Below are 22,430 nucleotides of genomic sequence, written 5' to 3' on the forward strand. Positions count from 1 at the left end.
GAGCAGAAAGCGCTGTCATCTTGCCCTGAGCCACCCAGGTTCTGGGGCCGTTATGTCGATGACACGATCGTGATCATCAAACAAAACCAAAGTGATCACTTTACGAACCATATTAACTCGTAACATCCGGCTATCAAATGTACCATGGAGAAGGAAGAAGAAGGAAAGATCCCGGTACTAGATGTACTCATCTTGCGGGACGATCGCGGCCACTTATACCGGAAACCCACACACACCGCACAACATTTAAGCTTCTCTTCCCACCACCCGCTTCAACACAAGTTTGGCGTAATTCGGAAACTATAAAGTGACAGAGCAAACACCATTGTGTCTTCTGAGAAGGACAAACAACAGCAATTGAAGACCTGAGCGCAAGAAGACCGTAAGCCCACTTGGCCCCTCAAAATGTATACACTCATGTTGCGTATAAATTCGTATATAGTTTGGTAATGTTTTAAACATGTTCAGGGGCCAAAACAAATCTTTCACTACCTTTCATGATGTTTTCACCCTGGAACATGTATTAAACATTATAAAACCCTAAGAAACTATACGTAACTTTAGTGCATACATGTTGAGGGGCCAAGTGGACTTACGGTCTTCTTGCGCTCAGGTCTTCAATTGGACAGAATCCGCAGCAGTGTGCGGCTATCAGGACTGGTCCTGGGACACGTTCACGAGAAATACTGTCCGGGACGAAAACAGACTACCTATAGACACAGTAATGTTGTGTCAAGAGGCAATGTGTCCATCCCCCCTAATGTGGCAGGAGTTACTTAGTCCTTGCAAAGACCGTTCCGCTCCAATGGCATCAGCACTCACGTCAAGCCATAGAACACTCTAAGGTCGCTTCTGGTGGCATCTAAGGACAAAGCTAAAATCTCGACAAGTTCGGTGTTGTATATCAGAATCCTTGCAAGGAATACACATCCACTTATGTGTGTGGAAAGTGCCAGAACCCTCAAACTCGCCTGGGTGAACACACCAGACCCCCTCTCCATCCAGTCGGCAAACATTCGGCCACTTTTAAGCACTAGATTGACTGGGAGGGGTCCGAGGTTTGGACAAAGAACAGAACTGGTTCAAGTGAGGAGTTAAGGAGCCAATTAACATAGGAGAACCAACAGCGACCTAAACAAAGACAGAGGACGCCACCACCTTCCAAGATCATACAACCGGCTCATCGCGTCACGTGATTCTAGTCTTAACGGGCTAGGTCACGTGACCCATCCAACCTCCCAGTAACATCAGTTGGCATCGAAGGTCGATGGATGTCGGCCGCTGGCCACCACAGCTTAACAAGTAAGTCGTGAGAAATTGGTTCAACCTTTCATTCATTCAAAAACCGTTGCTTTTTAGCAGAGAAAAGATTAGAGCAGATAAGAAGTGTAATCAAATTTAATGTTTTAAAGGAGTATTTCGTGATTCTAGCATCCTCTTTTTATGACATTTTTCAGTAGATATCCACGAAAAAAGCTTATTCCCAAAATTTCAGTTGATTCCGATTTTGCTTTTGGGAGTTATGCATGATTATGTGTATTACACTGCTCCATAGAAAACGTGTTGTAATTTCGAAATTCAAATTTCACGATATCTTTGCTAAACGAATTAATCTGCAAGATAATTTTTGTACATAATCATTATGTAGCCAGAGGTTTCCAGTGATATAAAAAACTCAACTTTTTTGAGAAAAGTGGGTGATGATGCTGTGGATCACGAAATGCCCTTTTAAGTGCCCAAAAGACTTTTAAGCAGAATTCTATTACTCTTACGACCCATTATTCAAAATCTCGCACTGTGATTTGTTAAAACACGTCACGTGAGAGCCCATTATTGCAGTAATGGGTCAAGCGCCGTAACACATTCTACGCACAGCATTACGCCTGGTTACGCGGGCAATATTTCCGCGATACGCGCTGTCACTTACGCGTACGCGCTCCACCTTGAAGTAAACAACTTAAAATATTTGTGCCAAAAATGTTATTTTCTCTTTAAATCGCACTATTTTCTGGTAATAGAATAGAAATAAAGGGTGCATCATTATCCTTTACAAGCAAATAATGTGTCCTCGACAGTAAAAACGTTTAAATAATGGGTTCGGCTGCGCCTCACCCAGTATTTACGTTTTTACTACCTCGAACACATTATTTGCGTGTAAAGGATAATGCTGCACCCTTTATTTCTTAAATTGTACGTATTGGGAAAAAGGGCTAACTGGAACCATATTAAACCTGCTATGGAAATGGCACCTTGGTAATTAAACAACAAGGAAACTAATTTGAAACTAGCAAGTGACAAAAATGGTTGGGTATCTTTGTTTTTAACTTTGAACTTTGAGCTCTCAAGACTTTAAAGTTTCAAGACTTTTAAGTTATTTCATACAGATATGGTCCCAAAACAGATTCGCAAGCGCTGAAAGACTAGTATATAGATACAATATTATAAATTAGATGCTCGGATAAGTTTTAAAGATAAAATGCATGTTTTATCTTGATGTTGGGTTACATTTGATGATATTTGGGTTACAATCTGCTAGCATAATCATAACACTTGCATATCGAGCTAATCTTGTAAAGGGATACGCACATGTTTTCATTCAAATGTTTTACGACTTTTTACCTTTTCCGGTATATGAAATCTTAGTTTGGTTCTGAGGTCGCCTACAAAAATCTGGAATAGGTATTAATATACATTTGCAACCAAAAGTAAATGATATTCCAATGGATGAGTATGCCAACAAGTTTGAAGAAGCTACCATTTACAAAAGCAACGTTTATAAGAATGGAGGTAGAACCTTTTGAATGACCCACGTATATTCAATACAATTTGAAAGCACATTTACCAGGACCCCAATTTTAGCATCTATTCTTCTTTGTATAATGTCTCATATCCCTGGTATAATGTTACTGTGGTTATAATGATAATAACGACAAAAAGTTACTACAAAATCAGGTCCCGCCCACGTATGATATTCATTGACCAGGCTCATTGCGTTTATTGTTATGAACTATTGTAGGCGGCAGCCGTCATATTACGTCGAGTTTAAAAACACACGTCGAATTTAAAAACCGCACGTCGAGTTTAAAAACACACGTTTGAGTTTTAAAATGACTTCGAGTTTTAAAAAATGACGTTGAGAAACAAAGCGCCACCTAGAGTTTCTGTTAGTTAATGAGTTATAAGGGCCACTCTGGGGACAGCCAGTGGCATATTAAACCACCTCCCCTTGATGTTTCTGGCTGGGTATTTTGGTTTGTTTAAAATAATATTGCATAATATCACAAGGTGATTGGTAGAAACAAATTACAGAAGTTGACATATTTTCTCTCTCGCTGCTCGCCCAATAGCAGTCAGACTGTGGCCTACAATCCACGAAAAAAGGTTGGCGCACTTTGCCTGTCTTTTGGTATATCTCGACCCCCGCTCCCCCCAATTCAATGTTGGACCAAGCCATGTTGTCAACAGGTCCGTGAGACCCTCCAACATTGAAAGATAGGGAGTGGGGAAGGGTGAGATATAGGGGGGAGTCTGTACTTCACATATATTGCATGCATGTTTCCCTCGCCTGCCCAATTTTAATAGGGCACGCATTTCCATTGTTTAGTGTAAGTGTGCCAACTATTAATTTCGCGGATTGTAGGTCTATTACGGGCCCAAATGATAATCACACGCTGTATTAAGCCCAGCTCAAGGTGATCATAGCGGATATACTGCTATTGATAACAAGTATCTTCCTGTAAAACGATTCACCTGAATAGCCACTATCAGAGTCATTCTGGACCACTTTTTCATATAATTTCATATGATTTTCTAAACAAAGTACTCACATTTTATGGAGACTCGACGTTTCGAAACCTTCTTGTCTGGTTTCCTAATCATGAGTGATGACTTGATCCAGCAACACTGGTGGTGTTTCTAGAAGATGTAGTGTTTCTAGAATTGTTCTGGATCAAATGGTCATAACTGTGACTGAGGTTGAATGCTGCGCCCCCTTGGTTGTTCATTGCTTTGTCTCCCCTGCGACGAATCCATATGGATTCCCTTATCCATCTGGGATATCTTTCATCTTCTCGGTGGAGGAGCTTTGCTCCCTCCCAGTCTATAACGTGGTTTGTTGCGGCTACATGGTCTGATATGGCCGATTTGTGTTGGTCTGATATTGAAGAGAGTCTATTTGCTCTGGTTTGGATTTTATTGATGATTTTGTCCGCTTCCTTCCTATGTTCTTTGATACGTGTGCTGAGGAGTCTTCCAGTTTCGCCCACATAGACAAAGTCACAGTTGTTACAGCCTATTTCGTATACGCAGCCCGTGGTCTCTGTGGGTTCGCGTTTGTCTTTTGGATGCACAAGTGATTTTCTTAGTGTGCTGTGAGGTTTGAAGGCGGTGGCGATATTATGTTTCTTGAAGACGCGTTGGAGTTTTTCTGAAGTTCCTTGCACATATGGAAGTACTACCATGCCTTTTGACTGTTGGTTCTGGTCAGTCTTTTTCTTGGTTTGGGGCGTCGCAGGGGAGACAAAGCAATGAACAACCAAGGGGGCGCAGCATTCAACCTCAGTCACAGTTATGACCATTTGATCCAGAACAATTCTAGAAACACTACATCTTCTAGAAACACCACCAGTGTTGCTGGATCAAGTCATCACTCATGATTAGGAAACCAGACAAGAAGGTTTCGAAACGTCGAGTCTCCATAAAATGTGAGTACTTTGTACATGGATATGCTTTATAGAACTCAGACTTGTAGTCGAGTCACTGAAAGTCGAGTCCGAGTCGAGTCGAGTCATCGAGCCCTCGAGTCTCGAGTCGAGTCGAGTCATGAAGCCTTCGAGTCCGAGTCGAGTCGAGTCATTTGAAGTTGTCAGTCGAGTCGAGTCGAGTCGAGTCAGACCATTCTGTCGAGTCGAGTCGAGTCGAGTCGGATATATTTTGTCGAGTCATTTCGAGTCACTTCACGTTTTATATGCTCATGATACCAGTTGTCAACTTGATAGCCCAATTTGCATGAATTTGTACTTTTTTGAAATTAAAATCCCAGTGAGAGTACATAATATTAATTTATGAATCTATGTGCTCCATCCAGTGCATTGTGGAAATCAGTAATCAATCAAGACTTGTAGTATTGCCATTAGGACCCGCCATGAGTATGGGTACGGGTGCGTGTCCCGGACCACGAGTACTTGTACGGGTACGGGTCCCAGGCCATGGGTACGGATTTCAGGTCATGGGTAAGGGTACGGTTACGGATCCCTAGCCATGAGTATTCAGTACGGGTCCATTCCAAAAGTACTAAAAGAGATCAAATATTTGTGGTCATAGTGAAACTAGCCTAAAGGTGGCATATTTTGGGATGCAAGTGAAAAAACTATGTCTATGTACAGTATGGACAGCCAGACTGTACTAATTTCAACATATATTTAGCAATTATGTAGCTTTCGAGTCTTATTATGCACATCTGGATAATTATATCCATGTTTTATTAATATTTTAAAATTCATATACATCCCAAATTTCAAATGGTAAGAACCTCTCTATTCATTTGACAAGCCCAAGCCTGGGCACAAGAAGTACATGTGGCTGGTGGAAATGCTCACACCAGTCAGTCACATTGCAATGTAGTTCTTCATGTGTGCAGCATGTAGAGGAGTGTATTTGGATGGGGAATAATCAAAATGATTAATAAAAGCTATAATAATGATATTTTAACATGATAACTTGAAAGTCACCACAAAAAGAAAGTATCTCGAAATGTTTTCCCAGTTTGCTGGGTTTTTTTTCTGTATTGATCAGTCATTGTGTGAATGAGACATGCAGCATACATGTAGGGGTATGTGCACAGGCTGTTACAATGACATGTGTGTAGCATTCATGTACATTTTGTGTAGCCAGGGCTGGATTTACCTTTTTCAGGGCCCAGGACCAGGCTAAAATAAAATTAAGGGCACTTGCTATAGCTTGCTATCTGGATCCATGCGTTACTCCCCACCCAACCCCATCCATGATGTAACCTATTTGTTTTGATTATGATCAGAGGACTCACAGTGGGATTTCCTGCATTTGTGTAGCCATATACTGTATGGTACCCATGGGTACGGGTACGTGTCCCGGACCATGAATACGGGTACGGGTCCAATGCCATGAGTATGGGTCCGGGTCCCAGGCCATGAGTACGGGTACGGGTCCCAGTCCATGAGTTCGAAGACAAAATATGGCATGAGTACGAGTACGGGTCCAAAGCCATGGGTACAAGTACGGGTACGGGTATGGAAATTGGGACTCGAGTACGGGTACGAACACTATTATAAGTCTGGTAATCAGCAATGATGGACAATGGACTTTTCCACCATGCCAAGTTTGAAGCATGTAAAAAAAATGGTGGATCCATTAGCCAGATCGACAGACAATCATACATGTACATTGTACACACATACATATAATTTATATTTTAAGTTATTATATAAAGATGCTGAGAGATAGTAAGCCCACTTTGTAAAATATAAGAATCACAATACACTGAGATGTGTGGAAGAAAACGTGCAGGTATTATTAGAAATATTAAGGTATAATTAATAGTTTTCTATTAATATTTTCGAGTCATTTTTGAAAAGTCGATTCAGCCACAGTGACTCGAGTCACAAGCCTCGAGTCATCGAGTCGAGTCATTAAATTTCGAGTCGAGTCGAGTCATCGATTCATCAACCCTCGAGTCGAGTCGAGTCGTCGAGTCACCTTGCCTCGAGTCGAGTCATCGAGTCACCAAAACTCGAGTCGAGTCGAGTCGAGTCGAGTCATTTCGAGTCGAGTCACTACAAGTCTGATAGAACTTAGCTACAATTGAACATTGAACTATCCAAATGAACCTCTTCCAGAAGATTTTCTAAACGTATTTGATACCTACAAATTAAAGGAGTATTTCGTGATCCTAGCATCCTCTTTTTATGAGATTTTTCAGTACATATCCACGAAAAAAGCATATTCTCAAAATTTCAGTTGATTCCGATTTTGCGTTTGCGAGTTATGCATGATTATGTGTATTACACTGCTCCATAGACAATACGTTGTAATTTCGTTCTGGTGCACCAGAACGAAATTCAAATTTCGCGATATCTTTGCTAAACGAATTAATCTGCAAGAAATATTTTGTACATAAACATTATGTAGCCAGAGTATTCCAGTGATATAAAAATCTCAACTTTTTTTGAGAAAAGTGGGGGATGAGGCTGTGGATCACGAAATGCCCTTTTAATAAGTGTATTTATGTACAACTATTGTCTTAACAATTACCGAACTCGTTTAATAACTTCTTTACAACACGCTCTGATATCCATAGCTATCACACAGCAACAATCAAACAAGAAATAAAAAAGGTTTTTACTGATCAAGCAGTCAGAATCACAGGCCCTATCCTATGGAACTCCCTAAACGAAAATATCAAAGAAGTTTTAACTTCAATGATTTTTAAAAAAATCATTGAAAAACTTTCGAAAAAATACAAATCGCATCTTTTCTCATCTTCCAATTAATTTGTGGAGCAATTTTTTATGTCTTATGTGTCTCTAATTTTGCTTTTCTTTTTTTTCTGTTTTATTGGTCTTTTGGTTATTCCCTTGTTTTGTTTAATCTTTCTTTGTAGTAATGTATGTAATAAGTATTTGTCTGTTTTTTGATTTCTATTGTTGGCAATATCAAAATGTTTACAGAAAGAAAACATTGCTTTTGTCAAAAATAACACATATTTGACCACACATTCCAAATAAAATAAAACCTTTCCAGCCCGAAGTTTATGTTCTTAATATTCCAAAAGGCAGCACTCTCCATACTTAAATCGCAGGAAAATCTAAAATATTACAACAATACCTCATTTCAGTTCCATTAACAAAAGCGACCCATTTTCGGCCAGGGACTGTAGTCCATTGATTTTATGCAAATGCTAATACATAATTAAGTGTGTGATATAATTTTTACATGTGCTGTTTGAAAGACAAAGGTACTGTGTTTATGTGATCATAGAGAAATGCCATGAAATTAATCCATAAATCGGGTTACAAGTCAACCTTTAGTACATACTGACCGACCCTCGTGTGATGGGCATCTGAAAGGTGACAAGGAGACAATAAGACTGTTCCAGACATTTATTGTAGAAGTGTCAAGAGGACATAACGTTGTTTAATACAGATTCATATGAGTTACGCTTACCATAGGCTTGTCAAATGCACAAGCTTTATTTTCTGCTATCCCTGGATTGTATAGGTGAATACAGCAAGAGTTGTCTGTTTTATTTAATTGAATTTGAAAAGCGACTTCAGACAATATTTATAGTGTTTATATTGCAAAGTATAGATAAAAGGATTACAGGCAGAATTCAACATTGCCAAAATAATCACAAAACTATGTAAAACACCTCCAAAATTGATGTATCCTCCTAAATTGAACTGAAGAAATAACAGTTGATCTGGAGCCCAACAAATAACATACATCAGAAACACAAATGCAAGAGTCTTGGTTACGTTTCGAACATGCTTTTTTGAGGGTTGCCTTTTCGATTGGTCGTCAATCGATAACTGATTTCTGGCCGTTTCAGATTTTCCCACACGCTTCTTTTGCTGACGAATTTTGACAGCGATTCGAGTAAAAGAAAATGCCATTATTAGGCAAGGAATAGTGAAGTTCCACAGAAACAGTGCCACTCCAGTCGCGGCTTTTTTGCCCACGGACGGAAACAATAAGATACATTTACCATTTCCTAATGAATATTGTGTGAAGGCTAATGTGAGTTGAAGTAGAGGGGCAACACACCATGCCACAGCAATGAAGATAATGGTCGTGTTCCTTGAAAAATGGTGTCGGAACCATGTGGAATACACAACTGCGACGTACCTTTCTAAAGATATGGCTACTAAATTATAAGTGGATATCACGAACATGGTCCACATGCAAGTGCGCGGATGCCATAAAACACAGTAGAGGTATCCCAAAACAGGGTTTTGAGGAAGTGGTGAAGGATATAGCTCAGAGAAAGTTGTTGCAATGAGTACAAGAGATGCAAGAAAGTCAATAACAGCCTGTGAGACAATCAGCCTGTTGGTAGAGTTCTGCTGATGAGAGGAGCGCATTTTGGCAATGACGAGGCAGACGCTAAAATTACCCATTAAACCGATGATTCCAATAAATATTTTCGTCGACGCTAGTGATAACTGAGCAACTGTCTTCGGAGTAAACTCTGGTCCTGACGCACCAGGTGACGCGCTTGAGTTGATCCAAAGCAGGTCTGTTTGATTAATTGGTGTTGCCATTTTATGTTGTAAATATCAGTCTTGTAAGTTGGTAAACGTTCTGTTCAATAAAGGAAAGAAGCATTTATGATATTTTAATATGAAAAGGTATGTAGCATGACATGACTCAAAGGTAGTTTTAAATTTAAGGTAAAATTAATCAGAGATCCTTTGCATTGGTTGCAGATGATTACAGTTGCTATGTTTAATACCCCAGGAAAAGAAGAAAAAGAAGCTAATAATTATTTTGTTGATAGTTTGGCAAAATACTCATTTAGTTGCACTACTCACAGTCCTTATGTCAGAGGGTTACTCGTATTTTGTTATTTTTGTTTCGCTTGTGGCCAATTATGCGCTACGCTTAATTTGTAACGCTACAACATTAATAATTTTGAAAGAGCTGTTATTTTGATATGTTTAGAAATTGAACTCGTTGATTATTGTTTTTCTTTTATATCGTATTGGATGGAATTGATATGTTTAATAGCCCCAGAAACGCCTTTTTTAATTTGTAATTAACGTAAGATGTGCATCGGAGAATTAAACATCATGTGATTGGTAAGACGGCTTCGATCGGGTGATATGCAAAATAAATCTATAAAGCGGTTTACAACAAAACTGTTTCGAAGCGCTTATTATACTATACAGCTGACTGACTTGAGAGAAGCTTGGAACGTGACTGCGTGCACAGTATAGAAAACAGAAAATCTTGAAAAAATAAAATCACGTACTCGGTTCTTGATTCCAGTTGCTAAAGTAATACAGACTTGGATGATTTGTGAAAGCCGCGTTGATATGTATTCGTTGTGTGTACATTGCGCCAGCAGAAGTAAAAATGTTGTAATATGTGTAGACCTATCATGCCTATAGATCATTTCAAAGACGGTTGAAGTTATCAGTGCCTCCATGTAGTTGTAAACCGTATTATGAAGTCTTCATGTTACCGCATTGCCTTCAAATCTCTCTTCAAAACCGTTGAACGACAAGAAAAATCAACATTTTATCTGGGTTACCACCACATCATGATCACAACTGAAAATTACAATATTGTTCAATCTGTTTCTATGGCAATATTTTCTGACATTACAACTAATTGCGTTTACCATCCATTACTGTCGCAATAACTATTATTTTAGTAGCACGTTCGTGTGCGTGACTACTAGGCTTATGTCATGACAAATAATTATTAAACCATTGCTATGACGTCTAACTATTCAATAAATAGATTATTTTCTACGAATCAACATTTTTCTGCACGAATCTACAGTAAGTGTTGATTCGGCCATTATACTTTGATTTGTGTCATATTTCTATTATTCCGCTAAGATTTGCTAGTGTTATGTTCTTTCTTTTTCTACTATTTTTAATTAAAAACATTTCTTTTCTAAATCCCAAAATCAAAAATTGCAATTTTAACGATTTAATTGTGTCTGGTACATTATGTGCTTTATTGATTGGCCCGTGGTGCTGTGTGCAATACAACACGCGTTCCCATTGAAAATCGTTAAAATTGCAAATCCTCATCATGGACTGGAGTCTTGACTTTTAATAAGTCGTGTTTAATAAATGAAAATGTTAAATGCTTTTAATATTGTGCAATCATTGTATAGGATTTTACTTAATGTTTAATGTTTATATCTGGCAAATAAAATTAAATGAAATGAAAATAAAAAAGGTCGTTCACTGCAGACTATCCCTTGTCAACAAGCAGATCTCGCCTATCTGCCAATATAAAAGAGAACAAGCAGATCTCGCCTACCTGCTGATATAAAAGAGAACAAGGAGATCTCGCCTATCTGCTGATATAAAAGGTTTGGTGGCTCTGAAAAGAGCCGTTCACTGAAGACTGCCCCTTGTCAACAGAGAACAAGCAGACCTCACCTATCTGCTAATGTAAAAGGATTGGTGGTGATGGCTCTGAAAAGAGCCGTTCACTGAAGACTGCCACTTGTCAACAGAGAACAAGCACACCTTACCTATCTGCTAAATTTAAATGTTTGGTAGTTCTGCCCCTTCTGATAACAGAGAACGAACAGACCTCGTCTATCTGCTGATCCAACTGCAGCGTTTGTGACACAAGAATACAAGATGGCCTTTTTGAGTTTCACATGCACAGAATGCCATTTGGCTTGCATAATGCTCCTGCTAGCTTTCAAAGGGCAATGCAAAAGGTATTTAGAGGTCTCAAATGAAAGTTCGTTTTATAATATTAAGATGACGTCATCATTTTCAACAGCTCATTGACATAAGTCATCTTAGGCTAGTTTTTAATCGACTTTGCCAAGCTGGCTTAAAATTACAGCCAAAGAAATGTACATTTGATTGGGTCAAACAGACGTGAAATACATGGATCATGTAATGAGTGCAGACGGAATCGCGACAGATTATGACAAACTGAAAATTGTAAAAGAGTATCCAGCTCCTGCCAAATTCTCTGAGGTTCGCTCATTTTTGAGTTTTGTATATAGGATATTATAGAAAATATATCAATGACTTCCGTAACAGAACCTCTCAACAATTTGTGACCGTACAGCACGAATGAGCCGTAAATGTCCTCAATTGTATTCTGAGTTACAGTGTAAAATGGGCATGAAGGTCGTATTCATAGGTACCTCAATTGGGTGCTACGTGTACCTCATTTAATGAGATACACGTAGCACCAAATTGAAATACCTATGGATATGACCTTCATGCCCATTTTACACTGTAACTCAGAATACAATTGAGGACATTTACGGCTCATTCGTGCTGTACGGTCACATTTGACAAAGGTCCGTAACCCGATCGACAGCATCATCCCCCGATTTTTTCATTGATGTTGATGAGGTTTTGGTATCACATAATAGATACTATTTTTCTCATTACTATCCTGAAATTTGACGCTCCAAGTCGATGTATTCCGGAGAAATCATGAAACACAGCGGTTTTTACAGGCTACCATTTTGTAAATAATAAAAATTACTTCGGATTTCTGGGCAGGGAATTAATTGCGAATCATCAGTCTCCTCAATAGCTACTTTGGTTTCGCGTCATACACATTCTGTGAAAAAAGCGAACCACACTAACTGCTGAAGAGACGGTGCACCGTATTTAGTTATAAAAATTCCACGATGGACGTAGTGGGCTGAATGGCTTAATTGGTTAGCGCATTATGCTTTACCCGATAGGTACCCGGTTCAAAACCCGGTATCGGAAGGGTTTTTTTTCCTCTCCATTTTAACCCAAACTTTTTTATATTCATTTGAAATGTACATATTGCAAGGGGAAATATATTTTGTTTCCTTTTTTTCTGAAACGGTACGAAAAAAACCCAAATATTTTCCGTTCAATACGGGCCGGGCATTGTACAGCATGTCAGCATTTAGACTTCTCCGTAGTCCACTTGCCCATTTTACGAGGTTTTATATAAAATGGGACCTTCTCCAGAGCCGTGGTCTAGAGATGTTGAAAACTTAGGCTTAACAGTCACAACCTACTCCAGAGGAGACCTGTTGTAGGTCGTGTTCAGTCTGGACTAGTGCTCTTTGGTTTTCACCCTTCCACCTTGGTTTCTCCAACATATGGAATACATCCGTGGCAATAACTTGACGTTGTTTTAAGAGCATAAAAATCTAGAAGTGAATACCAAAGAGCTGTCGTTCCGTTCTACTGCAAGCTAACCACGACAAACTCCAGAGAAAGCGTAATCGAAATTCAAAGAGGTGTTGTTCATGTTTCTGCTGCTCCCACCTGGATCAGGGCGGTTCTTCCAGACACTACGTCCAGTACAAGACATCACAGAATTTGTCTAGATAGCTTGTAAGTATGAAACACTTTTGTTTCACCTAATGTATACAAATTAACATAATAATGATAAAAATACTGTAAACACTATTTGGAGTTCCAGATAAGGTCTGAAAACCTGTGACCCTGTTTGTGTTATCTCGTCAAGGGAAGTTGAGCAGTGCAGTACTAACGAAGAAGACAAGTTAAGTTTGACATGCTCATGTCTAAGCGCAAAAATCATGCGCGTATTTGGGGGGGCTTTGGGGGCGCCAGCCCCCCGGGGTCAAAGCAGGGGGCGGCAAAATCGAAGGGGCGGCGGGAAGAAGAAGGGGCGGCAAAAAGAGGGGCGGCGGAAGAAGAAGAAAAGAATCAGTAAAGAAAAAAGGGCGGAAAATGTGAAAAAATTGTACTATACATCAAAATGTGTTGCTTTTGGGGGCAGGAGCGCCTATAAATCAAACGTGGTTCCGGCATAATCTAATGACGGCGGAAAAGAATTATGTAAAGCGCTTTGAGGCTGTTTACGGCATAAAGCGCTATATAAATATCTACATTTATTTTTTATTTAATGGTTAACCAGGGCATGGTATAATAAAACGACAATAATAGAACAAGTAAAAAACACAAAATGGTTAACCAAGCCATAGAAAAATGACAACTATCCACGTTTTAATGGTTATAAAACCAAGATATGGTAAAACGACAATATCAGCAAGAGTACAATGGTAAACCAGGGCATGGTAACACGACCACAGGCAACAAAGGAGAATCAAGCACTAAACTGGGTTCCTTTCAATAGTAGCATTTTTAAAAGGTAAACATTTTAATGTATATGTACATAAAGAGGCTATACAGTGTTCATTCAAACATGTAAGACAACTTTGAAGTTGTATTCAAATGGGGGCGATGTGACAAAATCAAATAAATGCCAAATGTGTAGTGTCACGCTGCATGCATACGAGTTGGAAACTCGGGACCAACTCCAAGTCTATGTACATTCAATATTAAATCCACACGCACACACTTAGTCTGAACCGATTGTCTAGCATTTTGACAAAAGAGAGTGTCAGTCTAACGTAATTTGCCGTTACTTAATGAAACACTCAGGGCTCACATAATCTTATGCTCGGCAGTACGGAGCCAACAAAATTTGACGTCGAAAAAACACAAACTGACATGCCGGTGTGCAAAATGACAGATGTGATTTAAATTATGCACTTCTATAAGCTTGGTGTAAGAGACTGTTAAACAGTTCTTATCCGAATCGGTATATGCAGTTTGTACAGAGTATCGCTAGCCTGATACGTCACACCGATTCGAACATCGTTACTGCGTCATGATGTTCGCTAACGATTTGCGCATCGGCTGACGTAGTGCGTCCAATCGCAAAGGGTTTCAGGATTGATCGAAGTTGTCAATTGACTTGACTAGGTCAAAATTCATCCAGATACCGTTGCGTTGGTTCTCCGCATCTGTGTATATCGAGTATTTTAAATATTCGGAATTTAACGAAAAGGTCAATATGAAATGTTCTTGTCAAAATAGAGGGTCCACTTGTCCCTGATACGCTTATACGTGATATTCAATGATCTTTCTTCTCTGATCTTGATCATGGTCTTCGAAATATTTTCACCATTCTTTGTGTATATTCTGTGACAAAGAGCTTTTGTCCGTCATCTGAAATAGTCATTTTTGTTGGGTCATCTAGGTCTGAGATGATGCATCCTAAGCAATGTGCGCCATTCTCCTCATAACGGTAAACCCCTTTCCGGCCTTGCATGATAAAAAGCTCGCCTTGTTTACTGCAGCAAATACACGTAGGATCCCATGAGGAAAATCCGTGTGGCGGTTGTATCTCCTTGATGGTGTTTCCTAGGTAGTCCAAGATCATAACGGAATACTGATCTTGTCTGCTATTACCAACCGCGGCCGCAATGTGCCCGCTTGATGTAGCGGCGAGAGCGAATCTGGAACAAGGTGCAAGTGGTGCAGGAAATTTGGATATGAATTCTCCATTTGTTTCATGGATGGATATTGTTGTGCCTCCAATGCCTGCTATGATTCTGCCTTCTGAATCAACAGTTAAGCACCATGGATCGGCAGGTTTGTTGTTCATATCATAAGTATTGGCAGTAAACGCCAGCATACTACATGTACCACGATCATCGAAAAATAGAATAGAACCTTTTCCAGGGAGGATATATCTATTGTCAGGAGTGATGGCGATATCTAATAGATCTACATGAACGCTACCAAAAGGATAATTAAATCTGTACTTGACTTGGCCGTATTGTGAGAATATGTTAACATCTTTTCCAATCCCATCAGTGACCGCTATGTCGCCGTCTGGATGAAGAGTTATTCCCCACGGTTGGAGGTAATTAGTGCTAAACTGGTCAACCTGCTCCCATTTTTCACTATCCTTCACTTTCACTACATCTGCAACACATATCTCACCCATTCCTTCTATTTTTATATACCCCAACGCGGGACTTGCTGTTTCAAGAAGATAAAACTTTTTAAGACTGGTTGACAATGTAGCAAATGTCGATGTAATGTCATAATCCGATCCCATCTGTGTGACATTCGAAGCAAGATCGCAAGCATTCTTCACTTCATTCAAAGATGCTTGCAGTTTCTCTGATGTTTCATCAAGTACATTGAGGCGTTGCTCTCTTAAGTCATTCACATGCGTCTTATGTTTAGCAACAATCACCTCTACCTGCTGTTTATACTTCTTTTCTATCGATTCAAGTGTCGCGGCAGCATCATTGAAATTCTCTTCAAGACAATTCTTGACGGATTCAGTCTTCTGGATCGCATCGTGACATTTCTGTTTCAAAGCTTCTCCTTGACTCCTACGATCATTCAATTTCGCTGCGTACTTCTCTGATGCTTCTTTTAATGTTACATAGTCATGATCACGGCAGTGTGGTTTCATCACGATGCAGTCTCTGCATATAAGCTTCTGACACGTCTCGCAATAAAACCGCTTGGTCTCACCTCCATGATCTTCACACGTTTGATCGTGTGCCGTCTCTACTGGAACATCATCAGAGGGGATGTCTTCGATGTTGACCACTTTGTGTTGTTTGAAAGGTTTCCATGCATTGTGGGACATATGACATTTATTACAGAGATTTCCGCTGCAATTCAGACAACGAACCGTGGCTTTCTCTTCATTACAGTTGCTGCATTTTGTATCTTTCGCTGTCTGTATCTGTAATGTAAACAAACAAAAAACATCACAAATTTATAAATTTATTTTAAACAAAAGTCACAGGTTATGTTGAGTAGTAGTATGTCTAACGCTACCACGTTCATTCTACCTTCAACTTTCAAAACACTTAAACAACCCTTACAGCCCTCATTCATGTTTAACGCGGGTCGTGAAGGCCACTAATCGCCCCGAAAAGTTGAAAGTATGAGATGTGGTAACGGTAAACATTTTATACAGTGTCGACAGTTATACCACACTCAGATATGCTACCATACTCAATATGTTGGAGTTTGGCTGTTATACGGATATATGCCACACTCAGAATTGTTAGTGTGGCATTTATCGGAATTGCTGTTATAAATTGCTACCACACTCAATATGTTGGACTTCGGATGTTTGTTATTGTGGATTTATACCACACTCAGAATTGCTGTCATACGTATAGACGTATTAAAGATTAGGGACTGGTAGTGAACTTTTACAATACATGATGCAGTCATGTCTACAATAGAATTCACCACGACCTTTGCAGGACTTAAACCCCATTAAAAGCTATTAAACCAAGATAACACTCATTGAAAACAGCTCAACTGATTAAATCATATCTTCTCTGGTTAAATACACACAACATATGTTTCTGCTTTACATGTACAATGGAGCAATGAGCTGATATTATAGTTTCAGTTGGGTGAACGATTATAAAGCGAACGCTAGAGAACAATTCTGTGTGGGCTTTTGTTTACGAAATGAGACAATACTCTGCTTATTGTTAACCAGCGTTTTTGAAAATGAGAAGCATGGTGGTTTGCAGAAATAATTTCTTCATATTTTTTGGTGTTATCTGTCGTTTACCCATCCTTCCTAAAACACCAAAGTACGAATATTTCCAAACATCTAAATTAGCTAAAAATTTATGACATGTTACAAAACTATATTTTCTAGAATTTTGGAAGCGTACTTTTAATTCACACAGCGACGTTAACTAGGCAATGTACTATTACCTATAACATACACTAAAACACCAAAGTACGAATATTTCCAAACATCTAAATTAGCTAAAAATTTAGGACATGTTACAAAACTATATATTTTCTAGAGTTTTAGAAGAGTACTTTTAATATTGGCCGGTTATTTTTCACACAGCGACGTTAACTAGGCAATGTACTATTACCTATAACATTAACTAAAACACCAAAGTACGAATATTTCCAAACATCTAAATTAGCTAAAAATTTAGGACATGTTACAAAACTATATTTTCTAGAATTTTAGAAGAGTACTTTTAATATTGGCCGGTTATTTTTCACACACCGACGTTAACTAGGCAATTACCCATACTTTTAACATACGCTATTTGTAGAGGTTACGCGTCAATGGTAAGAGCACTGTGTATTGTGTATAGGAAAACGGACAGTAACTGCAGTATGAGCAATGGCACTATATCTCATATCTCCTGTGAGTCAACACATGTTCTGGCTAACGCAAACAAGTTAACAGTTAGCAAAATACCTGCATGCAAGCTCTATATATAATGAATACGGGCATTTATGGGCACGTAGCAAAATGTTTCATATTAAACTAACATTTCAATAAAGTATAATATTAAACACCGGGATTAAACATATTGAGTATGGTAACGTTTTTGAGTGTGGTATAACTGTCGACACTGTATGTTTAACGCTACCACATCTCCAACTTTTCGGGGCGATTATAAATGATGACCTTCACAACCCGAGTTCAGCATGAATGAGGGCTGTGAGGGTGGTTTAAGCACTCTGAAAGTTGAAAGTATAACGAGTGTGGCACAGCGTCGTCATCCCTATATCTTCGTGTCAAAAATTGCCGTGATAGTACGGCGAATCCTCTCGTTTATCAACAGCTACGCATGGCGATTTTGGCCGAGCGACTCAGGCTAAGCATACCATTTACACGATATGAGATACCACAGAGCCTGCCACAGAGTTTCTATTCTACACGATTTTACGATTTGTGGATGATCATTACCCCATATGATATTGCCATTACAAGAAAATTCGATTTGTTGTCAGGTAAAACCCAGGTTTTGTTTCCAATACACTAACTGGAAATGCAATACACTAATTAGCGGCGATTGCTGTTTGCTGCGGATATATTTTACTGCATTTTATCCATAACGATTTTTAAATCGTTCATCAAAATTGTGATATATTAAACTGTTTGAGAATTACAATTATATAAAGGAACACGTGCTGTATAGAATATTAAATCACAAGTCTATAATACAATATACATATCGACACACTATGCCACTTTCTTTATCTGCGTCAATAGTAGAATATTGATTTCAATCGAATTGAATATATCTCTCCATTTTGAGTTTGTACTTCACCACTGAGCGATCTAGCGATCGATTTCTAGCCAATCAGATAGGACTCCTTTTCTTGCGTTCGGTGAAATACCAATCGCCCGTCGCTCACCAACGGAGTATTAAGTTTATATTTATAATACAGGGTGTCGACACTGTGTGTGGTAGCGTTAGACTAGACATATTACAATGAAATAAAAGAAGACACAAATTCTATAAAGAGTAACAAATTGTTTTCATATTTTGGTGAAAATGCAATTTTAATTCAATTATCACAGTTAGCGATCACGATTGAAATATTGTTTTGTCATAATTGGTTTTGTAATAATTTTGGTACAATTTGCCTCATTAAAATCAATCAAATTTTATCAGACAAATCCGAATTCACAAAATCAGTCAATCACATTCGAAATTTCACATTCGGAGTTGTAAAACATAGGCGTATAGGCGTATTATATTTCGGTTTCCACAATTGGGTTGTTTCGGGCATACGAATGTCAATGGACCCCGTCATTTGAAATCTTGTAGGAGTAAGTGTAAAGCTACTTTTTGTGGACGCCTTTTTCAAAATTGTGCTATTTCAGGCATTTGAATACGTTAATGCATCCTGTCTAGCAAGATTAAAGGAGGATTTCGTGATCCTAGCATCCTCTATTTATGTCATTTTTCATTAGATATCCACGAAAAAAACCTATTCCCAACATTTCAGTTGATTCCGATTTTGCGATCGCGAGTTATGCATGATTATGTGTATTACACTGCTCCATAGACAAATTTCGTTCTGGTGCACCAGAACGAAATACAAATTTCACGATATCTTTGCTAAACGAATTAATCTGCAAGAAATATTTTGTACATAAACATTATGTAGCCAGAGGTTTCCAGTGATGTAAAAATCGCAACTTTTTTTGAGAAAAGTGGGGGATGAGGCTGTGGATCACGAAATGCCCTTTTAATTAGTTCCACATAAGTTACAAATACTATTGGTGAACACACCCCTACCCCACATCCTACACACATCACCCACCCAAAATGATCACATCCAAGCAACACACACACACCCTATAGATATCTGAGGCAACAATGCATCTCTGGTTTCATACAGTGTATAAGTTCCTACCTTAAGTCTCTCCATATGGACAGTTTCCTGTAGACTGTTAACCATAAAATGCGGCGGAAAACCAGCCACCCCTTTCTTGGGTACTGTTGTAGGTCGCTTACAGTTAGGACATAATATCCTCTTCCTTCCTTTGCAGTATTTCACCAAACAACCGTGACAGAAAGAATGAAGACATGGGAGGCCTCGTGGTGTAGTAAATCGATCCAAACAAATGCCACACTCTAAAAATTCTCTGTCTAGCTTTTCTACAAGCTTTAAACTGTCGGCCATATTATGCCACCCTCGCCGAGACCAATGTTAATTATATCGAAGCTGTTGAACTTTGGTAGATGATATATGATGAGTCAATATTTTTATCATCACGTATCTTCGGCTGTCTCGGACGTGGAAGCTATTTTGTTCTCTGCTACTAATCAGTACTATCATGATATGGACCGTAATATGCCTACCCGTTTACCCTGTGATGATCTGCTATGGTGCTACACCGCGCCGAACGGGCTGTACTCCCGGGGCTGTACTGGACATTCAAGATACATTCACACAGAAAAATTATTAAAAAAGCACTCTTTCGTTCACAATAATATTTTATTTTCCAGTAGCTTCCAATCACCTCCCACCATTGAACTTGGGTTATTTAGAAGTGGTAATGATCAATTGCCTTTGTTTGCTAGCTTTGCTTTGTTGTTAATATGCTTTGTTGCTCTTCGATGCGCGTGGTTTGTTGCACAGACTCCCGGATTAGTCCACCGCCTTCTGTTGAAATTTAAGAGACTTCTCACTTTTTGTGCTAAAGTTGCTACAAATATTTTATGTAATATGAAGCCATTTGAACAAAAAATGAATTTGCAACATTCGTTTCACTGCAGCTAACGGGTTGGGATAATTTTTAAAAAAAATTGGTCCTATTGTTTGGACCTTTTAGCTACAACACATTGAATAACATTCTAGAAATGTCTACAAATAGCCAATAAGTAACATGATGTTTGCATCTGGTGCCAAGGAACACGTTTATGCCAGTTTGGAATTATTTGCAGATTTGCGATTCAAGATGGCTGTCAAATATGGTGTCCAAAATGGCCCCAGAAGTAGAATTTCAATCAAAATACATTGTATCAATATCGTAAGCAAACACCTCAAATGACTGCATATACAAGGAACACACTTCCATTAGTTTTGAAATACTTGCATGTTTTAAATTAAAGATGACCGCTAATATGCTGTCCAACATTACCGCCAGAAGGAGCATCTTAATTAAGTCCATCATATCAACATGTAAAAACCTGAAAAGACGATTGCATATATGAAATTGGTCACATGAAACACCGGTATTGATTGTAATCGAAGACTGTGCACGTGTCAGTTGACAAGGAATATTTCTGAATAAACCACTCGTAAAACGTATAATTTTTTATGTGATGTTTTAAAACCATAATGTACCAAATGTAAGGGTAGCCCATTAAAAAATCTAAATTTTATGTTTTTCAGATTCACCCGACATCCCCTATTGTGCTGGCATCTTCAAAAGAGTCTAGAACATTTGAACGGGGTATAAACCGGTAAACAAATTACGTGGAAAACTAGTCCATGTTAGGCCCCGTATCCATAGGCTGTTCCCTTGTGGCGTGAACACGGAACAAGGGCACACGCCACAATGGAACAGCCTATGGATACGGGGCCTTAAGGACAAGCCTCAGAGACAAACAATCAAACGGTTGTAAGTGTGGGGATCTGGACTGCACAGAAACATACGTATTTTAGGTGACATAAAACAATCCCTCAAAGCTAGGCTTGACAGCATATTAAAGGTCCTAGTTATACTGACTGGCAACCGGATTCCGCTATATATACTCACGCTAAAACATCCGGACACCAAATTGATACGAAGGACATTAGCTGATATTACCAGTAAATCGTGAGGTAATTCGAGCGGGGAGTTCGAGAAGCCATTTGGGAACGATTGGAGAAACCATCCCTCAACAAACGAGGGGCCTGAGATTTCAACTTTCACATGCATTGGATTCACCAATAGTCCTAATCAATATTCCTTGGCGATTGACGTGACTAGTCTCCGACTACGATCAATACCGGAGCATCTTTGCAGTTGCCAGATGAAGGCCAAAGAGATTGGATGAAAACCTGCAAAATTCGAAAGTATTTTATTTATAATTCTCCTTCTGATTTAAAGCTATAGCCATTCCAGTTCTGAGTTTCTTTATATTGATACGTAATCCTCTCTAGCAAGGCCAGGTTGGTTGCTAGGGTATTATTGCCGTTAGGGTGAAGTGAGGTCGAACTAACTTCTCTGTTGCTTAACAGTGTGTTTTCTGCAGTAGTACTATACAACCATTGCTTAGTTGGTGCTGAAAGTACTGAACATGCTGAAGAACCAAGTTGAGCTCAGGGCCACGGTGCTGAGTGTCAGTCCAATCTTGTCAGTTTGGTTTGTTTGTTTATTTCTTCTTTATACTGGGTCCATATTCAGGGGGAAATTTAAGTATTCCCCTGTTCTTCCATATGGCCCAAATGGTTTCGTCCATTTGACCATTTAGCAGGTACGGTAACAACAAATAGATAGAAAACTATTAATATACAATAATAATTATCTAGAATTTTTTCACTTCATATTTGCACTCATATTTGTCATGTCATAAACGCCTTTTTTATTTGCCTGTTCACTTTATATTAATAATGTTCCAAATACTTCCG

General features: G+C 38.9%; 2 protein-coding genes across 2 annotated transcripts; both read right to left on the reverse strand.

The window, feature by feature from the left end:
* Nucleotides 1-8,282: 8,282 nt before the first annotated feature.
* On the reverse strand, nucleotides 8,283-10,105 carry LOC140162645 (trace amine-associated receptor 4-like). The gene is made up of 2 exons (XM_072185926.1): nucleotides 10,007-10,105; nucleotides 8,283-9,336 (listed from the first exon to the last, which is right to left on the reverse strand). Exon 2 carries the CDS (start codon nucleotides 9,294-9,296, stop codon nucleotides 8,283-8,285), a length of 1,014 nt encoding a protein of 337 aa, XP_072042027.1. The 5' UTR covers nucleotides 9,297-9,336; nucleotides 10,007-10,105.
* A 3,637-nt stretch (nucleotides 10,106-13,742) lies between these two features.
* LOC140166811 (E3 ubiquitin-protein ligase TRIM45-like) lies at nucleotides 13,743-20,204 on the reverse strand. Its single transcript, XM_072190302.1, has 2 exons — nucleotides 19,725-20,204; nucleotides 13,743-16,260 (listed from the first exon to the last, which is right to left on the reverse strand). The coding sequence occupies exons 1-2, from the start codon at nucleotides 19,992-19,994 to the stop codon at nucleotides 14,650-14,652; spliced, it is 1,881 nt and encodes a 626-aa protein (XP_072046403.1). The 5' UTR covers nucleotides 19,995-20,204; the 3' UTR covers nucleotides 13,743-14,649.
* Nucleotides 20,205-22,430: the final 2,226 nt, after the last annotated feature.

Source organism: Amphiura filiformis, chromosome 1 (genome assembly GCF_039555335.1).
Source record: "Amphiura filiformis chromosome 1, Afil_fr2py, whole genome shotgun sequence".
Lineage (NCBI taxonomy): Eukaryota > Metazoa > Echinodermata > Ophiuroidea > Amphilepidida > Amphiuridae > Amphiura > Amphiura filiformis.

Excerpts from the sequence above, each read along its gene's own strand:
- LOC140162645 (XM_072185926.1), bottom strand. The coding sequence starts at position 9,296 with ATGGCAACACCAATTAATCAAACAGACCTGCTTTGGATCAACTCAAGC.
- LOC140166811 (XM_072190302.1), bottom strand. The coding sequence starts at position 19,994 with ATGGCCGACAGTTTAAAGCTTGTAGAAAAGCTAGACAGAGAATTTTTA. Across the intron at positions 16,261-19,724 it reads TCCATATGGAGAGACTTAAG|ATACAGACAGCGAAAGATAC; the intron begins GTAGGAACTTAT and ends TTTACATTACAG.